The sequence below is a fragment of the Heliangelus exortis genome, chromosome 15 (assembly GCF_036169615.1).
Source record: "Heliangelus exortis chromosome 15, bHelExo1.hap1, whole genome shotgun sequence".
Lineage (NCBI taxonomy): Eukaryota > Metazoa > Chordata > Aves > Apodiformes > Trochilidae > Heliangelus > Heliangelus exortis.
Window position 1 is genome coordinate 7135059 of NC_092436.1, and position 25383 is coordinate 7160441.

The 25383-nt window shown below is 42.5% G+C and overlaps 2 protein-coding genes across 5 annotated transcripts; both read left to right on the top strand.

Annotated features, from left to right (window-relative positions):
- Positions 1-39: 39 nt before the first annotated feature.
- THG1L (tRNA-histidine guanylyltransferase 1 like) lies at positions 40-6311 on the top strand. Of its 3 annotated transcripts, none has more exons than XM_071758300.1 (6): positions 40-217; positions 782-958; positions 2134-2303; positions 3473-3561; positions 4160-4267; positions 5509-6311. In XM_071758300.1, exons 1-6 carry the CDS (start codon positions 135-137, stop codon positions 5668-5670), a joined length of 789 nt encoding a protein of 262 aa, XP_071614401.1. In that variant the 5' UTR covers positions 40-134; the 3' UTR covers positions 5671-6311. The 3 variants fall into 3 exon arrangements, with proteins under 3 accessions (XP_071614401.1, XP_071614400.1, XP_071614402.1); XM_071758299.1 differs by having other exon boundaries at positions 48-301; XM_071758301.1 differs by lacking the exon at positions 40-217 and having other exon boundaries at positions 823-958; positions 2138-2303.
- Positions 6312-8227: 1916 nt separating this feature from the next.
- On the top strand, positions 8228-18886 carry LSM11 (LSM11, U7 small nuclear RNA associated). 2 transcript variants are annotated; one of them, XM_071758303.1, is made up of 5 exons: positions 8228-8949; positions 10834-10973; positions 11717-11800; positions 12899-13091; positions 18188-18886. In XM_071758303.1, the coding sequence occupies exons 1-5, from the start codon at positions 8520-8522 to the stop codon at positions 18265-18267; spliced, it is 927 nt and encodes a 308-aa protein (XP_071614404.1). In that variant the 5' UTR covers positions 8228-8519; the 3' UTR covers positions 18268-18886. The 2 variants fall into 2 exon arrangements, with proteins under 2 accessions (XP_071614404.1, XP_071614403.1); XM_071758302.1 differs by having other exon boundaries at positions 8233-8949; positions 12899-18886.
- Positions 18887-25383: the final 6497 nt, after the last annotated feature.

A 25383-nucleotide genomic window follows, 5' to 3' on the forward strand; every position in this document is an offset into this window, starting at 1 on the left:
CCGCGCGTGCGCCACGGCCGTTCCCCCCCCGGCCCGGGCACGGGAGCCATAGAGAGGTCCTCCTGAAGGCCCAGAAGGGCCCGAGGCGGTGCTAAGGGAGAGCGTCCGCCGGTTCTTCCGCTTCCGGTCCGGCCATGCTGTGTCGCTGGTGGGCAGCGTCAGGAGTCGGTGCGGGGAGCGGGCGGTGGGCGAGCTGCATGGCGAAAAGCAAGTTCGAGTATGTGCGGGACTTCGAGGCGGACGACACCTGTCTGCCCAACTGCTGGATAGTGGTCCGGCTGGATGGCCGCAACTTCCACAGGTGAAAGGCGGCCCGGCAGCTCCTGGCCGGGGAGTTCGTAGCTTGTGGTCGCTATGGCGACGGCTCAGCCAGCGGTAAAGTGATGCTGGGATGAATGAAGTGGGGCGAACCTCGGCGTTTCCTCCACCTGAAGGCACGGGGGATGGCTGAGTGCTGAGGGGACGGATCCTGGGTGGGGCCGTGGAGGTGGCCTGGGCTGTGCCTTGCTTGCCCTGTGTGAATTCTGCAGTTGCATCCTTTTATTCCAAGAAAAATGGAAAACGGTTGTTTTGAAGGGTTGGCCAGGGTGAGATTCTGCTGGGAAAGAGAATGGGTTATCCAGAATGTGTAGAAATAGGGGGGGTTGTTACAGTTTTTCATACCTGGAAGGAATTCTGTGTCAGCATTGACAAGATGCTGGAAATTAATTTTCACAGAAAGTAAATATGGTGAAAACGAACGGGTTCAAGACATTGTTATTCAACCGTTTTTGCTTTGAAGGTTTTCAGAGCAGCATGAGTTCAAAAAGCCAAATGATGACCGTGCTCTTCAGCTGATGACCAAGTGTGCCCAGACAGTGATGCAAGAACTGGAAGATATTGCTATTGCTTATGGACAGAGTGATGAATATAGCTTTGTTTTTAAAAAGAAGAGCAGATGGTTTAAAAGAAGAGCAAGGTAACAGATGCTTTGATATTGAAGTTAACTTGGGTTTAACATCTGTCTTTAGAGGTGCAATTTTGCCCTTATTATTGTATTATTTTATTATATATTTATAATTTTGCCTTTTTAACACAGTAGGTAAGATGAGGGCTGTGTTTGGGTGCAATTAGTTCAGGTTCTTCATCTGAGCAGTGTAGGTGAAAGAGACCTGGGGGTCCTGGTAGACAAGAAGATGCCCATGAGCCAGCAATGTGCCCTTGTGGCCAAGAAGGCCAATGGCATCCTGGGGTGCATTAGAAAGGGTGTGGTTAGTAGGTCAAGAGAGGTTCTCCTCCCCTTTTATTCTGCATTGGTGAGGCCACACCTGGAGTATTGTGTCCAGTTCTGGGCCCCTCAGTTCAAGAAGGACAGGGAAGTGCTTGAAAGAGTCCAGCACAGAGCTACTAAGATGATTAAGGGAGTGGAACATCTCCCTTATGAGGAAAGGCTGAGGGAGCTGGGTCTCTTTAGTTTGGAGAAAAGGAGACTGAGGGGTGACCTCATCAATGTTTTCAAATATGTAAGGGGTGAGTGTCAGGGAGATGGAGTTAGGCTTTTCTCAGTGGTGACCAGTGATAGGACAAGGGGTAATGGGTGTAAATTGGAGCATAGGAGGTTCAAGTTGAATATCAGAAAAAATTTTTTTACTGTAATGGTGACAGAGCCCTGGAACAGGCTGCCCAGGGGGGTTGTGGAGTCTCCTTCACTGGAGACATTCAAAACCCGCCTGGACACGTTCCTAGGCGATGTACTCTAGGGGGCCCTGCTCTGGCAGGGGGGGTTGGACTAGATGATCTTTCGAGGTCCCTTCCAACCCCCTAGGATTCTATGATTCTATGATTCTATGTGAGTTCTTCGCATGGGATCTTTTGGGAAAATGTGTTCAGTGATTAAGTGGTTAAAAAAAAAAAAAAAATTTGTTAAACTTTAGAAACAAACATTGTTACAATAAACATTCTTTTAACAAAATGTTACCTTTTCCAAACTCTTTTTCCTGATACTTAGTACTTCCTGTTCTTCAAAACACTCTCCCCTTGTTGGGCTTTTAAGAAATGCTGCACAATTAATTGCTCCTGATACCTCAGCTGCTCCCAGGTGCATAACCACACTGATGTATTTCTTTCTTTTCCCTTTTGCTTTGTGTTTGCAAGTAAGTTCATGACTCACGTGGTCTCCCAGTTTGCCTCAAGTTATGTTTTCTACTGGAAGGATTACTTTAAGGACCAGCAACTTCTGTACCCACCAGGATTTGATGGACGAATTGTGTTGTATCCCAGCAACCAGAACATAAAAGATTATCTCAGCTGGAGACAAGCAGACTGTAAGGGCTCCAGGGAATAGAGGGTTGTGCAACTGAGTTATCTTCCTGTCTGAGTAGAAATGCCTTAAAAAATGCCTTAAAAAATGCCTTAAAAATGCCTAAAAAAATGCCTTTTAAAAATGCCTAAAAAAAGGCCTAAAAAAAAAAGGCCTAAAAAAAAAATTGCCCAAAAAAATTGCCCAAAAAAATTGCCCAAAAAAAGGCCCAAAAAATTGCCCAAAAAAAAAAGGCCCAAAAAATTGCCCAAAAAAAAAAAAGGTCCAAAAAATTGCCCAAAAAAAAAAAGGCCCCAAAAAAGAGGCCCAAAAAAAAGAGGCCCAAAAAAAAGAGGCCCAAAAAAAAGAGGCCCAAAAAAAAGAGGCCCAAAAAAAAGAGGCCCAAAAAAAAAAGGCCCAAAAAAAAAAGGCCCAAAAAAAAAAGGCCCAAAAAAAAAAAGGCCAAAAAAAAAGGCCAAAAAAAAAAAAGCCAAAAAAAAGCCTTAAAAAAGGCAGTGTGTTTGTATATACAGATATCAGTGAAAGAAAGTAAGCAGGGTGTCTGTTTTAAATAAACAACATTATTGTTCTTTGGGGCTTTGGTTACAGAAAAACTGGCTAAAATTCTGAGTCTTCAGGCTAACACTGTATTTGTTTTATTTTAAAGAGTGAGTTCAGCACAGGAAATATTTGAATTATTAGTAGAATTAATTTGTTATATTCTTAAGCTCTGTGTTTCTTTAGCCAAGGTCATCTTTTTGAGCAAAGAGATGTGAATGTTCAAATTCACAACATGGAGCAATCAAAAGTGCTGCACATTCCATGCTGGAGCAGGTGGTTGGATTTACTTTCTAGGCTTTTGTTATTTACTTTCTAGGCTTTTGTTATTTACTTTCTAGGCTTTTGTTAGTAACTGGTTGCTTAAAGGAAGATAATTTACATTACACAGAAATGTCCTTCATGTTCTGCTCTCCTTTTTTAGAATCATAATTAAATCTATCTTGTAGTCATTCTGTGATATGCAGCATCTTAAAAATGGATCATAAAGATTATATCCTCACTATCAACTGATAATATTAATTGCTCCTTACTCTTTACTGTTTCTTGGATATGACTCTGGAAATAAAGCTGTTTTTTCTGAGTTGTGACTTAGACTTGGTAAATACAATTTCTCTCTTCTTTCTTTTTCTGCAGGCCATATCAATAACCTTTATAACACAGTGTTTTGGATGCTTGTACAGAGAAGTGGTTTGACACCAGTGCAGGCACAGGACAGACTCCAAGTAAGAGTCACTTTAGGAAGATTTGCAAATCTGTATCTTGCCAACCCAGCAGCCCTGGCTGGCTTCTCTCTTCCTACTGTAATAATTTTGTGGGTGTAGATTGAACAGCTTCTTGAATTGTACCAATGTTAATATGATTAGCAGACAATGTGTTTTGACTAATGGGTAGCCAGATACTAGCAGGATTTTTCTTAATTAGCAAGCTCAGAAGTCTTAGAAATGTCATATAAATGTCATGTATGCATGTGCAGGGAGTGCAAGGGCAGGATTCAGCTACTCTGGATTCTCAGTCCCTTCTGTAGGATTTTGTCTCATTGTACAGACTTCAGTGGATTACTGCTGTTTTCTAGGGGAGTCTGTTGACATTCTTCTATTTGTCTTGAATATGTAATAAAAAAACCCTCTCTGTTTTAATATCCTAATTAGACAGTTGGAAATAATTCCTCTGTTGGGAGACATAATTAATCTTTGTGATTTAAATGTGAAAAACCTGTATAAATGTCAGTCTTAGTTCCAATGTTTTCCCATCTACTTTGGAGATTCAATTTTTTTTGTTTGTTTTCAGTAAGAGTACTGAATTCTTTTCATTTTCTCTCAGGGAACTTTTGCTGGAGATAAGAATGAAATCTTATTTTCTGAATTCAATATCAACTACAACAATGAGCCTTTGATGTATCGAAAAGGAACAGTCTTAATATGGCAGAAGGTAAAAAACTATATTATTGCTTGCTTCATACTCATGTTTGAAATAGGTAATACCATTAGGCTGCACTGTCAGATCACCAGATGGATCCCAAATGTATATCTATATATAAATACATTTTAAAACCATATTTGCTATATAGATGTCTAATTGTTTTGGAGATGTTTTTGAGATATCTGTAACTATGGTATAAAACCTTCTCTCTGAAGTCTGGCTGAGATAGACATTTTATCCTAAGAGTTATAATTTATATTAACAGATGACAGTGTACATGTGGAATTTAACATGACTGCTGTATTTGCTGAAGGAATCTCCTTGTTGAATGAATTGTACAACTGGATTCTTACTGTTACCAGATTTATTAATTGAGGAAGTGTGCTGCTTCCTGAAAAATGGCATTTTGATAACAGGTGATGATCACTGGGGCCTGTACGAGGCCATTCACAGTGTGCTTAGTCTCTTTCTGCTTTTCTAAAGGAGCATAGTAAGGTGTGGAGCTGTTAATGGGAAATTCCTTTTAATGGTAACTTGGAAATGTCCATTCTAGGATTACAGCATTGATGTAGAATTAGTTCAAGAAATTCCTGTACTGTGTTTTGTATGAGACCTCAGAAAATCATAAGTGTTTGTGGCCTTAGTGTCCTTAACTATGATCTTACCTAGAAATATGTCTGTCTCATGTGAGCAGGACTCCATCTGTCTATGTTAAGACTGCTCCATAACTTCCTCCATAACTTTCCGTCCTACCTACAGAAGCCTTTTGACTTCTGTAGGTAAAAAAAAAAAAAGAAAATAATTAAAATAATCCTTTCTTTTCTTTTGTATTTAAATTTTGGCCAGCAATTTAAATTACTTGATTTGAACCAATTAGAGGTCTCCACCTGGAAATGTATTCTACTTTTGCCTATGCTTTTTTTTTTTTTTTTTTTCCTAATTGCTGACATTTGTAAGGTTTCCCATTTGCTCTATATAGCTCCAAATTAAATATTGTACTTTATTCAATATCTAATCAGTTTTGTGAATCTTCAGGTAATTCTCCAGGCTGTGTGATGATGACTTGCAGTTTCATCTGCTCACATTTTAGTCTTTACATTGAGAACAGACTCTTTCAAAAGATGCAGTATTTAAATTCTGTAATATGCTACAGGGTGGATACTTGCTTTTGTTGCAGCTTTGGTTCTTGTCCATTTGTGAATTGCCTCTGGAGTCTTACATGTCTGCTAATGTGTTGACTGTATTTTCAGATTAATGAAATCATAACCAAGAAAATAAAAATGCCAAAGGAAGAAGAAGAAAAGGAAGTTGAAGTGAACCGGACTAGGACTAAAGTTGTTCCCCTGCACTGTGACATTATTGGGGATCAGTTCTGGGAGGAACATCCTGAGATTCTGGCTGAGAGTAGTTGATGTCTCTGATGAATATAACCAGTAGTTTACATTTTGCTCTGCTTGGGCTGCTGGCAAGTGAGGGGTGTGAATGGTGGCTGGAAGGGTTTACCCTGTAACCCTCTTCAGCAACTACATTGGTTTTAGCACTGGTGTTGCCTGAAAAAAAAGACACTGGTATATTCCCTGACATACAAGGCTATGCCCATATGCCAAACCTAATATGTTATATTTTGAATGTTTAAAAAGGCACCATAAATTAAGACTGCTCCTTTTGTATATGTGCATATTTGTAGAAAAAGTGTACAGAAATTTTGTGCATTTCTATAATATTTAAACCATAAGATATTTTACTGAACTGCTGAACTACAAAGATCTTGCATGTTTGAACAATTAAAAGCAGCAGAGGAAATAATTCTTCTGATTTTTGTTTTAGCTGAGGGGGACCAGAGTATTTCAACTGACATTTAGTATTAAATTTCAAGGCCAGTGTGTTTAGTCAGATTAATAACAAACTGTTCAGCTGCCTGATGTCTCTGATTCTTACAGAGAGAAAATTGAGCAGCCCAGCAGTTTCCTGTGACTGATTTTAAAAGCTTTTGTCAAATGTATAGGAGTTTAATACTTCTGAAAAAATAAAAATTTCTTCCCTGCTGTGTTTATTACTTGGCCTTTCTCATTCCTGGAGCTTTTACTAGTAATTAATGAAAGTTTCAAGCAGTGTAGTTAATAATAAATATACTGCACAGACTTGAATTTTTTTAAGACATGGGTAGATCCTGTGCTCTTCTGTGGCCTTGGAAGTCATCTGTAAAGTAAGGTAGCAGCTGTAAAGTAAAGGTAGCAGCTCAGGGCAATGTTCCTGGTGTCTACAAAGAGGGTGCCTACAAACAAGAACTTGCACTGCTTTTTTCTGGTTTTCCTGGGAATGACACAGATGTAGCAGCCCTGACAATACATGTTAGAGGGAAGGGAGGAAATATATGTTGCCTGATCTATGCACAGTTTTGTTCTGGTTTAACTCATTCAAGACCCTTTGTCAGAACAGTTAAATCATACAACCTGTCAGAGCAAAAATATTTGTGCTAATGTAAGTAGGCTTGTCCCAGTGTAACAGCAGGGGGCAGGGAATACCAGATTTCAATATAGAAATACAACTCTAATTATATAATAGGTATTTATAAGTATATTATTACTGCTTTTAACCATACAGATTTCAAAAGCACAGTGCTAGAACTGTAATCTGTCAAGCTGTTGCTATTCTGCTGATAATCAGCAGTTGGAATGGCCATAAAAAAATAGAAAGCTGATAAAATCTGACTCAAAAAAGTAAGTACTGAGGTGATGAAATGCTATGAATTCACATTGAAGCTGACTCTCTGCTTTCAGCCTTCCCAGAAGAAGTGATACATTTAAGGCAATGTGCAGTTTATTTGGCTTTTTTTAAAGCACAAACCCACTAAACAGGTACTGATGCAAAATGCTGTGCAGTTTCTCTGAACAATTGAATCTATGTGTTTATAATAGTACAGGACTTCACCTCTACTGCTGTGGGCTAATACTGAGCAGTTACACACAGGCAGTGAGAGAATCTGTATAATTCTTGGAAGTTGGGGGTTGTATAATTCTGAAGAAGACAATACAAGGAATGGTGAGGTGATGGTTCTGAATGAATCATTGCACCAGTCATTTACCACTAAGAACTTCCTGTCTGTTTTTTCATCTTACGACACAAATGTCATTTACTTGACTTTCATATGCCATATGTTACTATTTATTACACATAGATCAACTGTTCCAGAGGTGGTAACATTTGGGTTTTGCAGACTGAGTTAAAAAAAAATTAATATTTGGCAATCATGGTTGATGCTTAGAAATGTTTCTTTATGACAACGTCATACATAAGGGCAGAAGGTATATACATTGTGTATTTAAAAAATAGGTCTGTATTAGGTCTTGTCCTCAGAGGCTTTTCTAATTAACTCATCCTTCTACATATGGATGTGGACTTTGGAACCAAGATGTGGATTGTCTGTATAGGCATGGCCTTTAATTTGTATTAAGATAAATGCTAGTGAAAGAAACTCCCTGTGGTATCCTCCTGCATAAAGTCCTAAATATGGTTTCGTAGCTGTAGGGGAAAATGAATCTTCCAAAGGTTTGAGAAAGTGAACTGGCAGTGGTGGCACAAAGCTCAACCTGTATCCTCTGCCTGTGGTCAGCTATTTCCATAGCTGAAGAAGTCCCCTACTGTGACTCAGTGAAGAAATGAGAGTTCCCCTTGAAGGTGATCTGTAACCTCTGCCTGATGTGTGGCTGTAACAGGACACATTAAACATACAGGAACCAGTTATGAAAGATTAATGGTTGATGGTGGGATTAGTTACAGTAAAACCACTCTGCAGCCCCAACGCCTTTCCCTTGCTGCTCTTCTATATTCTTCACTATATACCCTTTTACGAGCTAAAACGTGAATTATATCGCAATCACCTTCTGCCCTGGCACCATTCCACTGCCTGGGTCCCGGGGCAGGTGAAGCAAGGGCCCTGCCTGGGGGAGCAGCAGGGGGGCTGACGGGGGAGGCCCCACTACATCGGTGAGCGGTGCAGCTGCACCAGGAAGTCAACTAAAGGAGCAGCCAAGAGAGAAACCGCAATAACACCGGAGAACCGGTACCGAACCGGCCTGCGAGCCGTCTCCGGGCCCCGGGGTGGGCCGTCCCCCTCTTCGGGGGAGGCGGCGCTCTGCGTTCTCCCCTCCACGCTCCGGGCCGCCCGGATCCGGCTCCGCTCGTGTCCCCACGGGCTCTCTCGGGGCGGCGCGGCAGTGGCCCCTGGTGGCCGTGGCGGGGCCGCTGCCCGCAGCCCACCATGGAGGAGGACGAGGGTACTGCGGGAGGCACGGAGCAGCGGCGTCCCCGCCGCCAGCCCAGGGCCGAGCGCTCCCCCAGCCCCAGCCGCCTGGACGTCAGCTCCAGCCGCTTCGACCCGCTGCTGGCGCTGTACTCCGCCCGCACGCCGCTGCCCTTCCCCGGCGCCCCCTGCTTCAACAACCTGGCCGAATATGAGAGCTTCCAGCGAGGCCTGCTCCGACCGCGGGGCCGCCGCTCCGCTCCCTCCCGCCGCGGACTCTCCGCCACTTCGCGCACCGCTCGCCGCGGCCCGCCCGCCGCCGACCCCGAGCGCATCCAGCGCCTCCGCAGCCTCATGGTGAACGCGGGCCCGAAGCAGGAGGCGGCCGAGGGAGCCTCGGGTGCCCGGCGCCGGCGGCCACCACGCAACGTCCTCACCAGGATGCCCCGTAAGGGCGCGGGGAGAGGGGGCGGCGGAGACTGAGGGGAGACCGAGGCCTGGGCGGGAGGGAGGGGAGGTGGGGGCTGGAGTCGGGGCTGCGGTTGTGCCATGGCGGGGCCGGTGAGGCCGTGGTTCGGGCCGTCGCTGGGGTGCGGATGGTGGAGGGGAAGGCCGTGGGGGCTGAGGTAGGGTGGAGGGATGCGGACTGAGCCCGGGTGTGGCCTGAGGGGAGGAGTTGGGGTGGAATTTGGGGGAGTTTGGAGGTTTGAAGAGAGCGTTAGGTGGGGGGAAGTGGTTGGGTGACGGCGGGGTGCGTGGGTTAGAGGGGAAATTCACGGGAAATGGTACCTGTGTGCTGGGGAAATTGTGTGCAGAAATGGGAGTGGTGAATTTCATAGAACTGCTTACTCAGAGATGACACCGATTCTGTTATGGTGATGTTCTCCTCAGTTATTTGGTTAATTATGTTCATCCTCTTGATTTCAACGAAAAAAAAGGGTGAGAAACTGCTGTGTTTTCAAAAGTACCATATTTGAACCAGGGTTCTGATTTGAGCCTGTGCACCTTGTAGTTAAATCATAACTGCAGCATGAGTCTGTAACACACAGCTCTATCTTGGTTACTAACTTCACATCCTGGGGGCATAAATACAGTGCTGGCATTTATGGTAACATGAGGATAGAACAAGGAGTTGAGGTGGGAGGCAGCTCTTATGTTGCTGAATCAATAATCTGTGGTGATGATACAAGTTTCTTGTCAAAGTTTATGCACGCAGTCAGGGTAACAGCCCCTAAACTTTGGTTAGTGCAACTTGAGCACCTACACCAAGAGCCAAATGGCATTGCTGTTAAAGATAGAATTTTAGTGCACTTCATTAAAAATACTAAGTGTTCATTGGGATCAAAGTATCTTTTCTGATCACCATGTTGTTTTTATAAAAGGGCAGTGCCCAAATTTTTCAATTCTGAATGCCCAAAGTAGAACTTTTTCTTTCTTAGGCACCAAAGCATAATGTATTCATTGTCATAGGTGCTGATTAATTCTAAGTATCATGTCAATTTAGCATTCTGCACAAATGCAGAGGTTCTGTTGGTGCAGGAATTTCAAAAGAATTGACCTTAAATATTGATTTAGGATCTTATTATAAAGAACCTCCAATGGAAATTGGGAAAAAAAAACCCCAAACCTCTATAAAATTTACTTTAGTGGTGGTTTACCAAATAAATTATATTTCAATTAAGAGCATATATTTTATATCTAAGCCTAGACAGCATTAATTTTGAAGAAGTGTGGTACTAGTGACATACAGAGTGCTATTCAGCAATCTGGAGAGTTTTAAAAATAATTTATAGCCCAAATTGTGTGCTTTCCCTTGTAAGCAGGGGGCCTGTATGCACAGCAGGTGGGCCAGCATTTGAAACTTGAACTCTAGAGAGGCTAAAGTACTCATAAAGTACTTTATTAATCGATTGTAGCTAGTTAACTTAACTAAGCATTTCTCTTCCCTTAACTAAGCATTTCTCTTTTTGATGAGTTTTCTATGAGTTTTTTGTTCCCTCTTACTTAAGAGTAACATCACTTAGTATGTTTCTGAAATGCAGCAAAAAGATTTTCACCTAAGGCTGATTTGGCTGTAGATCATGTAAAGTGAAGCCTTCATATTTCCTGAAGTCTTTTTGGTCCCCTCTATAAGGAGAGTTTTGGTGGTGTGGTAATTACAACCACAGTGTTACAGTGCTCTGGGTCTTCTCATTCAACTTGCCCTGAAGATATGTGTGTTACTAAAATCTGCCATAGTTCTACAAAATGGATATTTTTGCATTTGTTTGGGTTTTTTTTAATGCATATGTGTATTTTATTGAAGAGCAGTGATGTTCTCTCTCTGTTTTAGTCCATGAAGGCAGCCCACTGGGGGAGCTTCATCGCTGTGTCCGAGATGGGGTGAAAATCAACGTCCATATTCGTACTTTCAAAGGGCTTCGTGGAGTCTGCACAGGGTTTTTAGTTGCATTTGACAAATTCTGGAATATGGTAATTGCTGTTCCGACCCTTGATTTATAACTGATACATTGAAAACTTGAAACTTGCAACAGGTTTAAGCAAGCTACATTTTGAGAAGATTAATGTGGGCTTGTGGTGCATAAAGCTAATTTGCTCTGGCACTGAGCACTGGGCTTTGGACTTCAGTAGTGCTTAGTGTTGGAGTAGTACATCTGAGAGATGCCAAGCCACCTTAGAGATTTTAGGAGATAGTGTAGCTTTGAAGCATTTATCTTCACCACCTTCAAAGTTTTTTTATAAGAACCCAGGAGGGTATAAGATGAGGAATATCAGAAGCCTCCAAAGGTTTCTCAGCAAAACACAGTCTTCTAATGGTGGCAGCCATTTCTCTGTTTTCTTTCACTAACATGTGACTGCAAAAGCTTTTTGCTGTGTTATACCTCATGAAAATCATAAAGACAGTGGTTGGAAAAGCACCTGTGAAATATTTGTGAGCCTGTGGCTGTGAGAAGTTTGGAAATAGATGAGGAGAGAGTAAGATTTTACAGGCGAGGCTCACAAAAATTTTGCAAGTTGTGGAGAATGTATGCTAGGATTTGCTGTTGCCTTTATACCTCATTACAAGTTAGGTGCCCCAAAGCACAGCTTGTTGCTAAGATGAATTTTCTCTCAGGTAGAGCAGAATTTCATAATACCATGAGACAAAGCTGGTCCAAAGCTTCGTCATGTTTACTGTTAGTTTTGAGCTTTATTTTTCTTTTATCTTCCTCTAGGCTCTGACAGATGTGGATGAGACATACAGAAAACCAGTAATGGGCAAAGCTTTCTATGCAGAACCTCAGCTCACCCTAACCCGGGTGGGTAACCATCTCCACTTTTATTTTTTTTTTCCAGAATCTAGTATTTCAGAGTAGTAAAAGGGAGCATTGATTTTTAAAACCGTGTTTACATTTGAAATATTTTACCTCCTTTTATTACAGATTACTCTAAGATGACTTGAACTTGGTGAAAAAAAACGGTTTCCTGACTTTATGAAAGTCCTTTGAAAGTTGAGTGTTATAGAAGTTCCACTTCAGAGTTCCTAATATCAGATCACAGTTGCTGCCACTACTTAGTTTAATAAGCTGACCTTCTATAAGCTTACTATGTATTTTCTTAAATGTATTTGTTCTGTGCATTTTTTGCACTCCTGACTGATCTGCTCCACATTTGTTCTGCCAGGTGATTTGGCAGTGCAGAACTCTGACACTAATGTTTGTGTAATGACAGCCTGCATCTCCAGCCAACAAGATGTCTTTCTGGTCACTTGGGCTTCTAGTGTAGGTATCATGAAGCCTAGAGTAAAAGCAGTTCTTTTCCAGTTTCAGCACCATGTGTTCTTAGATTAATGAGTTCATACAGTGCTTTGGATCTGCTCCTCTACCTTTTATTGCTTTTCTATTGGTTTTGGTCTGCTTTCCTCTCAGAATACCCACATGGCATCTTTTAGGGTTTTTTTTTAAGAACACTGAAATGTCCATTCAGTGTGCACTTTCATTCTTATTGAAGCCCCTTATCTCAGGGATTCATACCTCTTCTGAGGGCTTGAGGATGGATATCTCTATACTACTCTCTGACAATATTACAAGAGCATTGGGAAAAGTGAGCTAGTGGGGCAACTTAGTAGCTTCCTGTTGTTCTTGGCCAAAGTTAAATGCTACTGAACATCAGTATTGCTCCCCAAATTAAATTCCTCAGTGCTCACATAAAGATGCTCATGCACATGCAAGAGATCTATTCACCTTATGTCATGGTTTGACTTTGAGAAGAAAATGCAGTATTTATTGCTAGTAAGTATTTTTCACTAAGTGTATATTGTGAGCTCTTACTTGGGGTTGTATATGCAAGTACCATGCAGAAATGCTGAGCAAGCATCCTCTCTTGTTTTATGAATGTGTTCAAATGTTCTTTCACAGCTGTTTGACAGACTCAAACTGCAGGAGTCCTCAGTAAAGAAGGGATCAGACTCAAAAGCTGTCTCAGAGGAGCTTGCCCTGACAAATGACTCTGAGACTCTGGGATCAAAAGCTGCATCAGGACGAGGGAGAGCAGAAGATGAGCACGAGAGGCAGAAATGCTTGGGCAGAGCTGGAGAAAAGAAGACACCAGGTGACAATTTGCATCTGGCTGCCAAAGGTGAAGCTGATGTGGGCAGTGGGACAGCCCACACAGAGGGTGCCAGTGCTGGTGGTACCCGTGCAAGAAGCCAGTCACGGAGAAGAAGGCGTCCCAAAGTGGATTATCAGCAGGTGTTCACACGTCACATAAACCAGATTTTTATTCGAGGAGAGAACGTCTTGCTTGTTCATTTAGCACAGTGACTTGGCTGAGCCTTTGTCCAGTGTATTTATTTGATAGCATGAAATGCTGCTGCAGCTCTCGTTGTTATTTAGCATTCTCATTGTCATGGTGCTGTGACTGGCTTCCCATTGCCTTAACAGGATGGGGGAAGTAATTCTAACTGGAGCGTCCTGAGCCTGATGCCAAAGCAGCCTCTTTAGATCTCTGGTGGGGGTCTCAGAACAAGGTCAGCAATGCAGTTGTTTTGTGTGATAAGAAAGGCAAGAACAGATTCCACTGCTCCTTAAAAGGAAGCTAAATCCAGAGGGTTGGAAGAGTATTTTCAGGTACTCAGTTACAGGAGGTAATTGTGGCACACATTTATGAAGTATAAGATTAGATCTCCACCTGAAATGAATCACAAATGCTATTTTGTGTGTTCTGAGTAATCTCAAGATCACTATTGAAACCAATAGTTCATCTGCTGATGTTAAATGAAAGTCTTCTTTTCCAGACATAATTTTTCCAGGTATTTTGAAATACTGTATAAAAAGGTGGAGCAACTGATGGCTACTACTGATGGCTATTAGCTTCTTATTCACAGTGAGCTCCCTAATGCCTTGTGTGATAGAAAACCTCTAATGGAAAGCTGCTCTTTTTCTGTGAATGATGTCAAGATTAATTTGGTTTCAATATCAATGCATCTGTTTGTAGTGCTGTGCTTTAGCCCTGTGTCACCAGCAAACAGCTCATGTGGCTGATGCAGGGACCTCCATATTTGGAGTTTATCTGTGAGTGTTGCAGATGTAGATGGAAAATTTTACTTTCATATCTCACCCATTTGCTACGAAGTGTAACAGTGAAGTTTGCAGAGATGCAGTTTTTCTCCTCAGATTTCAATGTTTGTGCTGAGCACAATTGTACTGTATCTAAGCTCCTTTCAAATAACCTCAGTTGAAACTAGAGGTGCTGTGTCTCCAGTGGTTCTCATGGGCCAGAAGCCTTCATGGGTCTTTCTTGTCTGCATGAATGACACATCATCTAATTTCAGTTGAAGTGAGCTTTGGGGGTCTGCCTAAAAATGTTTTGAAGTATAAAAGTCAAACTTGGCTCATCATTTTTTTTATTTTAGCAAGGTTATTAAGCTAGTGTAGATCAGTCCAGGCTTCTTTAGGTATAAAGTACTTTCCAAGAGCTACGTGCAGAAGTTTGAGGGTAAATGAAGCTGTTATATTATTTAATCTGTGTCAAAGGACTCACACTGCCATTCCTGTACTCATCTCAAGCAGCTCCATGTGTTCAAGATGAAAATGGGAAATTCCAGGACAAGGGGTAGAACAACTTTGTAGCAGGTCTTGTATATTGTATATAGAGGTCTGAGTCCTCAAAGAGTGACTGTATTCTTAGTGACATATTTTATTTGCTGCAAATGCAGCATACTGGCTGCATGTCCATTAGGGTGCTTAGGTGAATTATGGAAATAATTTAGTAGGAGTTCCTGGACACACAAAAAGTCTGAAATTTTGATGTCAGCATTACAGGTGATATGGGGCTTGGATGGCTGATCAGCTCAGCCTCTGAGCTGCAAACCCAAGTTCAGCCTGGGACAGAAATGCCTCAGAATAAAAAGTACTGTTGATGCAAATCTGTTTCATCATGAGCTGAAAAAAAATGGTAATAATATCTACAGTTTCTTATTATGCATAGCTTTATTGCTGCAGTCCTTTCCTACTATGAACTGAGGCTAGGCACTGAAAGATTCTTCTCTTGGAGGTTCTTGTTTCCTCTCTTTTTCTGCTCTTCTTGTTTGTGTTCATGTTGTCTGTAAGTTTTTTCTTTTTGGTCATTTTTTTCCCCTTTTCCTGTCAGTACCTGGCTGTGAGTACAAGTCAGTATTCTTCTTCACTATGTGGGGATTTCCTCCCCTCTGCTTTCTAGCAGGTTTGGTTTTACTTCATTTGCTGGGAATAATTATCTCTGCCTCTTCCATTCATGCCAAAGGCTACAGGTTTTGACACCTCATTTCTCTCATTCATACTTGACCAAGAGGTGTCAAATCTCCACTCAGGCCTGTGTACTATGTCATCTAATTGAATTGTTGATTTTCTTTACCTTATATTCTTAATTCTCTTTGCTTAGTTTTTACTGCCTTGTGCATTAAATAAGATACAACTACCATGAATATTCTTGTGGCTTTACTGCCCTCTTTCCTTGTCAGTTGACACCACCAAGTTCTCAGTTGCTACTGAAAGTCTCAGTTTTTCCTTTCATCAGTTCTTCTCTGACACCTGGAAGGTGTGTGTTGCTTTACATCTACAGGTTTCTTTTTTCTAAGTTTTATAAAGAATGCTGGTGCTTAGACTTGCATTTGTGCCTTGGTTTTTATATCATTGCTGACCTGTTCTTCCAAAATCTCACCTCAGTCAACAAACCTGGTTAAGAGCTATACAGTTTGCCTGCTTATTTTGTTCTACCTCATTATTAAATTGTTGATCCTCTATTCTCATTGTTATCTCACCTGGTTAAAATTCTCTCTTCCAATTTAGATTCAATGGCTTATTTGCTGGTTCTTCCTTCTTCCTGCTTCCCTGTTTTCCTCTCTCATTATTTCCAAGCTGCTTCCTAAATACAGCCTCTTCTACAATTTCAGATCTTCCAAAGTGTTTTCCTTTCCCCTACTTTTTCTGACATTGTATCTTTTAAGCCCATTTTCAAAAAGCTATTTTTTAAGCATAGCATTTGTGATTTTGTCTCTTTCAAGACATCATGATTGTGACTAAGGAAGTGATTCAGTATGTGTTGTCACTTGCATGTTTAATACTTCAGATAAAGTTGCTCTTTAAATAAAATTGAATGTGATGTTCTGAAATGAAGTCTTCTACCTCACTGAAGTATTCATGTAAATCTGCTGAAAAAAACCCAAACCAAACAACCCTTGGAAAAAAATGAGCTTTTTTTTTTAAAATTTCTCTCCTTCCATGTTTTTTCTTTTCCAGTCAGTATAAAATCAAAGTTCTTTGTTCAAAAGGCTGTCTGCTCTTAGCTATTCTCTGTAGCTGCAGTGTCACAAAGGAGATGTGAGCATAGACACCTCAAGTCCTTATTCTTGGCATTATTATCCTCACTGGTAAGAAGATGACAAGCACAGGGGTTCATGGTCTGCTGTCTGTCCTGTGTTCCATTTTTCAAGATGCTGCAATGTACATTGTGGTGAGAGCTGACTCTGTGGTCAGAGGAAGACAGGGACATCCACTTGGAAAGGGAACTCAAAGAGAGAAACACAAAATCTTAATAGTATCCTCATAGATAATCAGATAGAAGGCTTGTAAAGGAGAATAGAGTCCTAGCTGAGCTTTGTTTTTTCGTTTACCAAAGGTATTAATACCTTTATTATTATACTTTGACCAAAAGATAAGAATACACTCAAGTTTTCATTTAGAAACTTTAACTTGATCAATTTTTTTTTCCATCAGTAGTGTTGTGTCACCTTCAGGTAAATGTTATTACAAGTTCTTGTTTAAAAGTACTGTGGCGTTCATGTACTGGTAATGTTAATTTTTTTATCTGAAAGGTGCTTTTAAGAGCCACTGTCATTAGAAGGAAACCCCCATTTTCAGGAGGTCACATGTCTTGTGTTCAATTCTCACAGTGTGACCTAAGATCAAACTGGAAACAGCTGGGTGCAAGTAGAGCAATTAAAATCTTACTTGAAAAGACAGAATTTCTTTAAAAACTCACAGCTTTTTCTGACAGTTCTTGCCAATGTATCAGCAGGAAAAAGCATCAGTTATTACATAGTATAAATGTTGTGGGCAAAACCTCTACTATTTATGAATATTCTTTGTTGCCATTAGCTGCCTGGGCAGAAAAAAAATGAGGTCACTTGGGAAGTGATAGGCAAAGCAACAATCCCCTCCAGGTGGGCACCACAGGAACAGTGCACTACTTGATGACTTTTTTTGTTGAAAAAAAAAAAATGTGTGTAATCTACTGTAAGTCTAACAGGTACTTCTGTACATTTTCCCAACTATAAGCTTTCATGGCGTGAACAAAGAGGGAAAGCAAACCAGGAAAAAGGAGGAGAGAAAAATTACTTGGTGGGAGCTCTTGGAAATTGGGAGTCACTTTCTAGCCTGTACACTTTGGTGTCACTTGGCCAGCACTGGGCTGTTGTGCTCTGTAACTGGAGGGGAGAGTATGCAGAGACACTTCTGGTGTGCAGCCTCCAACACATTGTGAGCATTTCCCAGCACATGAACTGTGCCCCACTCCATTCCTAATAACTGACCTGTTTTATCACACCTCTAAAATTTTGCAGAGGAAACCCAATGGGGGGAAAAAACAAGTAAGCAAATTACCACTTCTGAGTCAGGGATGTTATAAAGCTTGGTTATCGTTGTTAGCTTCCTGGGGCTGCAGAAGAAAGGACTACTTTAGGGGGAGGAAAATCTCTCATGATGTTTACAAGTCCTTTTAGATGTCACTATAAGTGCTTTTGCTCTTGGCTGGTAGAAGTGAAGGCCTGTCAGAGAAGGAAAATGCCTTCTGATGCTCCTGGATAACTATTTTATTAGCTGCTAGCTTCATAGTGTGCACTTGGATGTGACTTAGCTGAAGAAAATTAGTACACCTGAGACTTGCAGTCAGTCTTGTATTCGTTTAGAATGAAAAGTAGTTTGATCAGTTTGTGTAAAAACATATCCATCCTTTTTCCCTCTGAAAAGATCAGTGCTTTCCCTGAGGAAAGAAATGAAAGCTGCGTGTGTTACTGTAGCAATTGCTTCTGATTTCTCCTGCTTCAGAGCGAAGTGCAGCTGTGTCATTGGATCTTTGCTGTGACAGATCATTCTGAGATGAAAAAATGAGAGAAGTGTTTGGTTCTTTAAAGCTGAAATGACCTCTTCTCCAATGGTTTGTGTATGCAGTGTTGTCACGTGGATTGGGACTTGTTAACCAATTAGTCACCTATAAAACATCCTTAATGAACTACAGAAGAGCAGCATGACCTCCCAGATGGATGTGGGATTGGAAGTCAGGTGCTGACAAAATCTGGGCTCTCTACTGCCACTTGCTCACTGAATGGCCTTGGCAAGCCACTTCTCTCCTTCTCTCTTATGCCCCACATCTCTAATACACCTGAGAGCAATCCTTGCCTGTCTCACAAGGATTTGTAGAAGCAGGGAGTACTAAACAAGTGTTAAGTGTTGTTATTAAAAATATAATGTGTCAGGTAATTCAGATGCATAGATCATCTGTGCTCTTCAGGCACTTGACTGTTAAGCTTTATGACTTGGCACACTACAAATGTGCAGGTTATCAGGTACAATGATGCACTTCAGTCTTGAAATTACTTAAGTCTTCAATGTCAAGTTTTGTGATTTCAGTGTCTGTTTCACAGCTGCAATATCATGTTGTGGTCAAATGGTGATAAAGGAGAATGTAACGGATTTGTAATTCCTTTTCTGTCTTCCTAAAGATTTTGTTTCTAAGGAAGCTGATGCTGCTAACACCATATTGAATAATACTGAATTTGCAATATTCTGCTTTCCAGATAAAGATGTTTATATTTAAAAGTGCTAAGACTGCAATGCAATAAATACATCCATATAACAGTTTGCTTGAAAGCATGGTGTTTTGTGCTCTGTCAATATGCTTATGTCAGTGATGAAGCTGTTCCTGCAGTGGACAGGACAGCTGCCTGGATGTGGAGACCACCAGGGTTTGAATGCTCTAATTACATGATCTATGAACAAGCCATCTGTGTGTTCAAAAGTGTATTGTATACAGAATAATACTTAAACCTGCTTTTTAGAGGTGTAGAAAAAGCAATTAACTTCATGTTGAAGAATGTAAGAACTACAGTCCTCAAAACTCAATGTTAACTTATTGTGTGGTCTTCCACCATGCCATCAGGAGTTGGTTTTCCAGGAGCTGGGGAAGTTTAAAGCTCACATCTAAGCTTCTAGTTGAGTATGTTCATAGCCAGTGGGGATCCTGACTTCCAGAAACCTGTTTATTCCCATGGTACCTGATGCTAACTGCACGAGTGCAGCTTGCTGGAGATGGTATCATACCAGTGCTCTGGAATTCAGATGTTTGCTAAAAGGAGTAATTCCCATTGCAACCTGATAACTGTTTAAAGAGAAAATCTGCAGTTTAAAGCCACCAGTGGCAAAATGAGGATGCATGTAATGAGAAGGATCAGAGAATTCACAGGAGAGGTCTGCAACCCTTTGACTTTCATTTGCATTTTAGAGTGTTTTACACTGGGAGTCTGCTCTGTCTTCTACGTGTCTGGTGTTTGCCTGATGTCTTACAAGATGATTTACAGGAAGTGTGGCAGTAGACTCCTGCTCTTTTAGATTGTGGTTCTGTCCATTTTATTGAAAAGTGCAAAGGATGCAAGATTTTCCTTGAAGTTCATACAGTTGCTTAGGGGTAGGCCTGTGCTCAAATATCTTTCTGAACTGGAGTGGATTAAACTGCAGCAGTTGTACTCCCATGCTTTTGGGAAATGAGTTCTGTACAGCCACAAGAAATTTTATTTGAGCTGTTCTTTTTGCTTTTGTTGTTGCTTGGTTTTTTGTTTGTTTTTCTGCTCATAAATATTAAGAAATAACTCTTAACTTCTCTAGTATGAAAAGGCCTATTAAAACATGGTGCCACCTGAAATACAAGGTTCAGTTCCCTGTGTGGATGTAGCAGACTGGAACATTTGAGGCCTCTCTGTGTTGCCTTGAGTGAAGTCAGGTGGCCAGGTTGGCTCTCAACATGGGTGTAAAGAGGTCATTCAGCCCTCTCCACCTGATTCACACTGAATGCAATAATGTCTTTAAGTTGCTCCAGCTGCCTGTAAAACAAATACCTCTGCTCTTGCAGCTTAGTGCAGTTTGGGGTGTGGGGTTTTTTTGTGAGTGGTTGACATCTGGGAGTATTAAAGCAGACATTGTTCTCATACCCAGCAAGAGTATTGCAATTAAGCAAGAATAGTGGCTGGAGCTGTAAGGAAAAGCCACAAATTTTAGTTCTGATTTTGGCTGATCTCTTGGAGTTGTATAAAGCATTTACCTCCTCCTTCTGGTGTTGTTTTGTCCCTATTTTGAGAAGAGGGTTCAAAATTTTAAAAGGAAAAACTGGGGAAGGAGCCATTCCTGATAGCTCCAACAAGTTAGGTCTTTTCTGGCAACACTGAGATATTTTTTCCTGTGATGAATGCTACCTGAGTTCTCTGAACAGTTATCTTGCCTTCAAGCTGTGTCTTCTTTCTGTGAATGATTTATTATCCCAAATGGCTGGCTTATTTCCCACAGTTTCTCAGGACCCTTAGAGATCTCTCTCATCTTGGCATTTATGATTCTGTCCAGTCATCTTACATAATATAGACAATTTCCTAGGTTTAGTTATTAGTTTTCCACAGCCTTGAAGTCCTCAGCTGTTTAAACGATCTGAGCGAGGAAGTGTATAGCAAAAATAAAATGTTAATACTACAGATAAGTTGCTGATTGTCATAGTCAGTTTATGGGTCAGTCTGGGTGATGTTCATAGCCTGCTTGAAATCTGAGCAATTATTTGAATATTTAGAACAGGTGACATTAGGTTTCTGAGTAAATGGATGGTGGGTATCATCTGAAGAGTGCATAATAGCACCAGATGGGTTGGATATTCTGATAACACAAGTCACCCTTGGCTCTGCTGACTGGAGGTGCAGTTTTTGTGAAGTTTTGATGAGATAATCATGTCTCTTAGAAGATTTTTGTTCACAAGCTGTGGGTGAAGCTTTCAATAGAAGGTAATTGGTTGTATCCTCATGACTGCTCTTGCTGTGCCTGTCCTTGCCAGCTTCTTGGCATTTCCCTTTTTCACCTCACTTTTCACCTTTTGCAGTGTTTGACAGATTTCAGCAAGGTATTTTTATTACAGCCATCAGATCTCTCTTGTGTGCCAGTAATCTCTGCTGGTCTCTGGTCAGCTGAAGTGTTTGAGATTGGGATCACATTTAATTTGCTCACCTGGGTTTCACTGTTACCCAGCGGCACCATCGCTTCCCCTCCAGCTGCTGCTGTTACAAACTGCAGATATTGCTGGGCTGATTCTGCCTCTGAGGTCGCCTGCCCTGGCAAGCTCTGTGGCACTGCTGCCTTACCCTTGGGAACTATGGATACAGAGGTAAGGTTGGATATGTCTCCTGTCACAGCCCCACAAGAAGTGCACAGGTCGAGCTGAAAATAAACTGCTTTGGGTTGCCACTGTTTACACAGATCCTTTCTGAAGGATAGTTGTGAGTTCAGATACTGGTTGTAAATCCAGACTGTGTATAAAGGGATCTGTGCCAATTGCCTAGAGGCTTTTACAGTTTAATTTTGATGGTCTAGACTCCTTTGAGTGGTATCCACAGACCCTGTTCTGCTACTGCCAAATGGTGGGAGGACCCAGACCCGGTGCTGCCTCTGGGGAAACTCATCCAGGGGAGGGGACACTCAGTTGTGCCTTCTGTACTGTATTGAGTGCTTCTGGTCTGTACTTCAGTATTTCCATACTTCTGTATTGAGGTCCTATTCCCTGGGGAAGGAGTGGAGACATTTTCAGGGGATCAGGATTTCTCTCTTCTATGGGCACTAAATGCTCCAGAAAGATTGTTTAAAGAATCCCCTACATGTTGCAGCCCTTCAGGTCTCTCTTTTTCTTCACGTGGGGAGTCTGTTGTCCAGATCTTCCCCTCAGGTTCGGGCAGCGCGGCCATGGGGAGCTTAGGGCTGCCGAGCCCCGGGGCTGCTCCATCGAGCAGAAAAATTGAGACACCTTCCAGGAGAAATTATTGTTAAAATGAGCTGGAGGTGACTTCGGCTGCACGTTTGAGGGGGCTTCATTGCAATGTCCAAACGCCTTCCTGCTGTCCCTGTCCAAGGGGGGTCTCGGAAGGCTGTGACCCCCCCCGAGCCGGCATCCCCCGCTCCCTTGCTCTGGCTCCCCACGAGGTGGCAGCAGGAGGAAGGGAAACCCCGGGCACTGCTCCGGCTCCCGGAGGCAGCTCCAGCGGCTTTCCATAAAAACAGCGCCCGGCAAGAACCCTGCGGGTGCTGGGGTGGGCTCTCCGCCGCCTTCCCCCTAATGCTGGGGGGTTGTGCTCCTCTCTGTGTGTTCTCCAGAGCCCACCTGTGTCTCTGGGAGTGGATAGAGGTGAGACCAGGGCAGCCAGAAATCCCGAATGGATCCGTGGGGTGCAAGCAAGCTGTTACCTAGCTCAAGCCCAGGAGTTTGCATGCTCACAAGACACTGAATCGGGTGCTTTGCTGTGCATACCTCAGGCCCGAAATGCTGCAGCCCTGTATATGAAGACTTATGTGTTAGATATCCAGACAACATCAGTTCCCACCTCAACTGGCTGTTTCCCTGTTAAAATAGTTTTGGAGTAATCACATGGCTGAAGTCACTGGCAAAGAGCCCTCACCTCGAGACCAGGGACAAGAGGCAGTGGCAGGAACAGGCCAAAAATTTGTCACTGTTGGCTTAAAGGTGTTCTCTGCAAATTGATTTCCAGAACCTTGCAAAGGGAACACCAGGACAGGAAAAACATCACTGGATTGGTCACAGAGAGTATGCAGACACAGATCTAAGACCTCACTGGGAGAGAGCCCTAAGCAGAAGGGATTGCTGCCAGGCTGAGCTACAGGAGCAGCAGAGTGGCTCTCAGAGGTGAGTGGTGTGTGTGGCTTTGGCTAAAAGAGTAGCAGGAATCCTGTAGCCATGAGGGTGAATCTCATCTTGGCATTTTTGATATATCATCTGGTTATATGTAGCCATCCTAGCTAGAGGAGATGTTGGCTGTAGGAGGGAAGCAGGAGCTGGTGCTGCTTCATGGTGGAAGTAACAGAACATGGCTGGGAACAGCGACTGTTTTCCCACCCTCCTCACATGCTGACAGTTTTACACCAGTGGTTATTAATTAATTTTTGTGGTTATTAATTAATTCTAAAAGCAGCCACGTGCTTGTCATTCCTTATTGGGTCAAAATGCTCTGAAGTCACCCATTCCTCCGTTTATTGTTTTAATTAAAAACCCAGGCCTTTGTGAGAGGTAGGTACAGGCTCCAGCTATTCAAGACAAGGCAAATGCTAGTGCAGCATTTGCACAGAGCCATCCTCTGCCCTGGCCTCATGTCTCTTACCAAGTATGAACTTAGGAACAAAGAGCTGGCACCTGTTACAATATCAAGTGTTAAGGTCCTTCAAAAGGTGCTGTAGGGTGACATGGAAAGATTTGAAGAGGCTGTAGCCCCTGATCTCAATAAAAGCTTCAAAGGAAGCTCTTGAAGAGTTTTGCAGCACAAAAACCCCCTCCTCTCCTAGTAATGTAGCAACCAGCACACTTTAATAGCTAAGGCTAAGTCAAGGCTTCTGCGGACTGGGTGGAAACAACACCTTTGTTTTGCATGTAAATGCTGTTCTGTGGTGTCTCTGGAAACAACACCTTTGTTTTGCATGTAAATGTGGTTCTGTGGTGTCTCTTTTTGCTCCATTAACAAAAAAGAGCCTGAGACTTACAGGGTGTAGTTAACACCAGCAGCCCACCTGCAGCCACCTATCCGGGCAGTGCACAAGGGAAGGAGGAGCTGGGCAGGAAGAGCCAAGCAGGTGCTGTCCCTGCTGCAGTCCCAGCTCCCAGAGAGAGAGGATCCTATCTCTTTCAAAAGAAAAGGTGGGAAATCAGAAACTCCCCAGGCACCCTCTTTTGCTGTGAGTCTGTCCCTGGAGTGGGAGCAAACAAAGAAGGCTGAGGGAACCCAGGGGGCTGTGTAGTGCAGAAGGAGGGAGTCATGCAGTGTGTGGCAGCGCTGCCTTGGGGGGGGAAGAGGCTGCTGAGCTTACACAGATGTTGTGCTGGTTTCTCAGCCACTGCCACAGCTTTGGCTGCTGTTCCCTCTCACCAGCTTTCAGCTGTTCCAGCCTTAGCTGCCTGGTGTCAGGGTTTGGCTCCATCACACACCAGGTCTTTGCCCACAGCATCTCTTGAGAGACTGCGAGTTCTGAAGTCAGAGACAGACCTGCTCTCTGCCTGTGTGCTGGACTGGACTGTACCCTGCTGAAGTTCAGGAGCTGGATGACACTCCTCAGGCCAGAGAGACTGTCACTGCAGAGGCACTGGCTGCTAGGTAGAGAGGACACTGGGGCAGCTCATCTGGCCCAGTTGAAAACTGAAATCATGTCTCACCTCCTGCTTGCAGCCAGCCCGACATCAGACACAGGTCTTGGGCATCTGACCCTGGCCCACAGCTGCAGCTGGTGGTGCAGCAGATCAGTGACCTTTTCACTCTTTTTTTTTGTCAGATGCTTAAGGTTTCCTGTGTGCTGCAAGCTGCAGCGTAGGGAGAGGAAGGTGACAAGCAGTGAGTTTGTCTTTTTCCCACAGCCTGATGTCCACTGGACAAAGATCAAGTCCAACTGCCTGTCAGCAGCTTTCTGCTCAGGAGCCCAGCACTGCTGCAGACCTGGGGTTCAGGTGATGGGTAAGGAAAGTGGCACTGTGACAGTTCTGTGTACGAGACAAAACTTAAGACTGTCCCAACATCAGACAGGCAACTTCATGCACAAGGGGCTGTGCTAGAAAACCACCTGGAGGCCAGTTTTAAGAAGCTCAAAGTAGAGACAGATATTTCCTCCTTTTTTACAGTGAGGTGGCTTAAGAGGATGTAGGCTGCTGGCCAGAAAGGCAAGGGACAAGGGGCAAACAAAGGCAAGGAGAGACAGGCATGTGAAAGACATCATTTTCCTGGCTTTTAGAAATTTAACCTTTAGTGTTTTCTCATACTGGATTTTGTTTGGAAATCAAAAATGGAGAAAGATTTTGGTAACCTCATAGTATCACCAACAGTTTGTTAGAAGACTAATTGCCAAGTAGCTTATGCATGTGGGACCATTAGTAATTCTGTAGCTATGCAAATTAAAACAGTGATGTATGATTTATAGCTTTAATAATGTTCTGAAGGCTCTTAAATTTTAATCACTTGCAACATCCTTTTTAATATTCAATTACTTTATTAACTAATTAGGTCAGTTGCTGAAAAAGCACATAAGGCTGGTGCTATTTTAATATCAGCTGAACATCACAAAATACCTTTGAAATG

Excerpts from the sequence above, each read along its gene's own strand:
- THG1L (XM_071758299.1), top strand. The coding sequence starts at position 135 with ATGCTGTGTCGCTGGTGGGCAGCGTCAGGAGTCGGTGCGGGGAGCGGG. Across the intron at positions 959-2,133 it reads TGGTTTAAAAGAAGAGCAAG|TAAGTTCATGACTCACGTGG; the intron begins GTAACAGATGCT and ends TGTGTTTGCAAG. Across the intron at positions 2,304-3,472 it reads CAGCTGGAGACAAGCAGACT|GCCATATCAATAACCTTTAT; the intron begins GTAAGGGCTCCA and ends CTTTTTCTGCAG.
- LSM11 (XM_071758302.1), top strand. The coding sequence starts at position 8,520 with ATGGAGGAGGACGAGGGTACTGCGGGAGGCACGGAGCAGCGGCGTCCC. Across the intron at positions 10,974-11,716 it reads TTGACAAATTCTGGAATATG|GCTCTGACAGATGTGGATGA; the intron begins GTAATTGCTGTT and ends ATCTTCCTCTAG. Across the intron at positions 11,801-12,898 it reads CTCAGCTCACCCTAACCCGG|CTGTTTGACAGACTCAAACT; the intron begins GTGGGTAACCAT and ends GTTCTTTCACAG.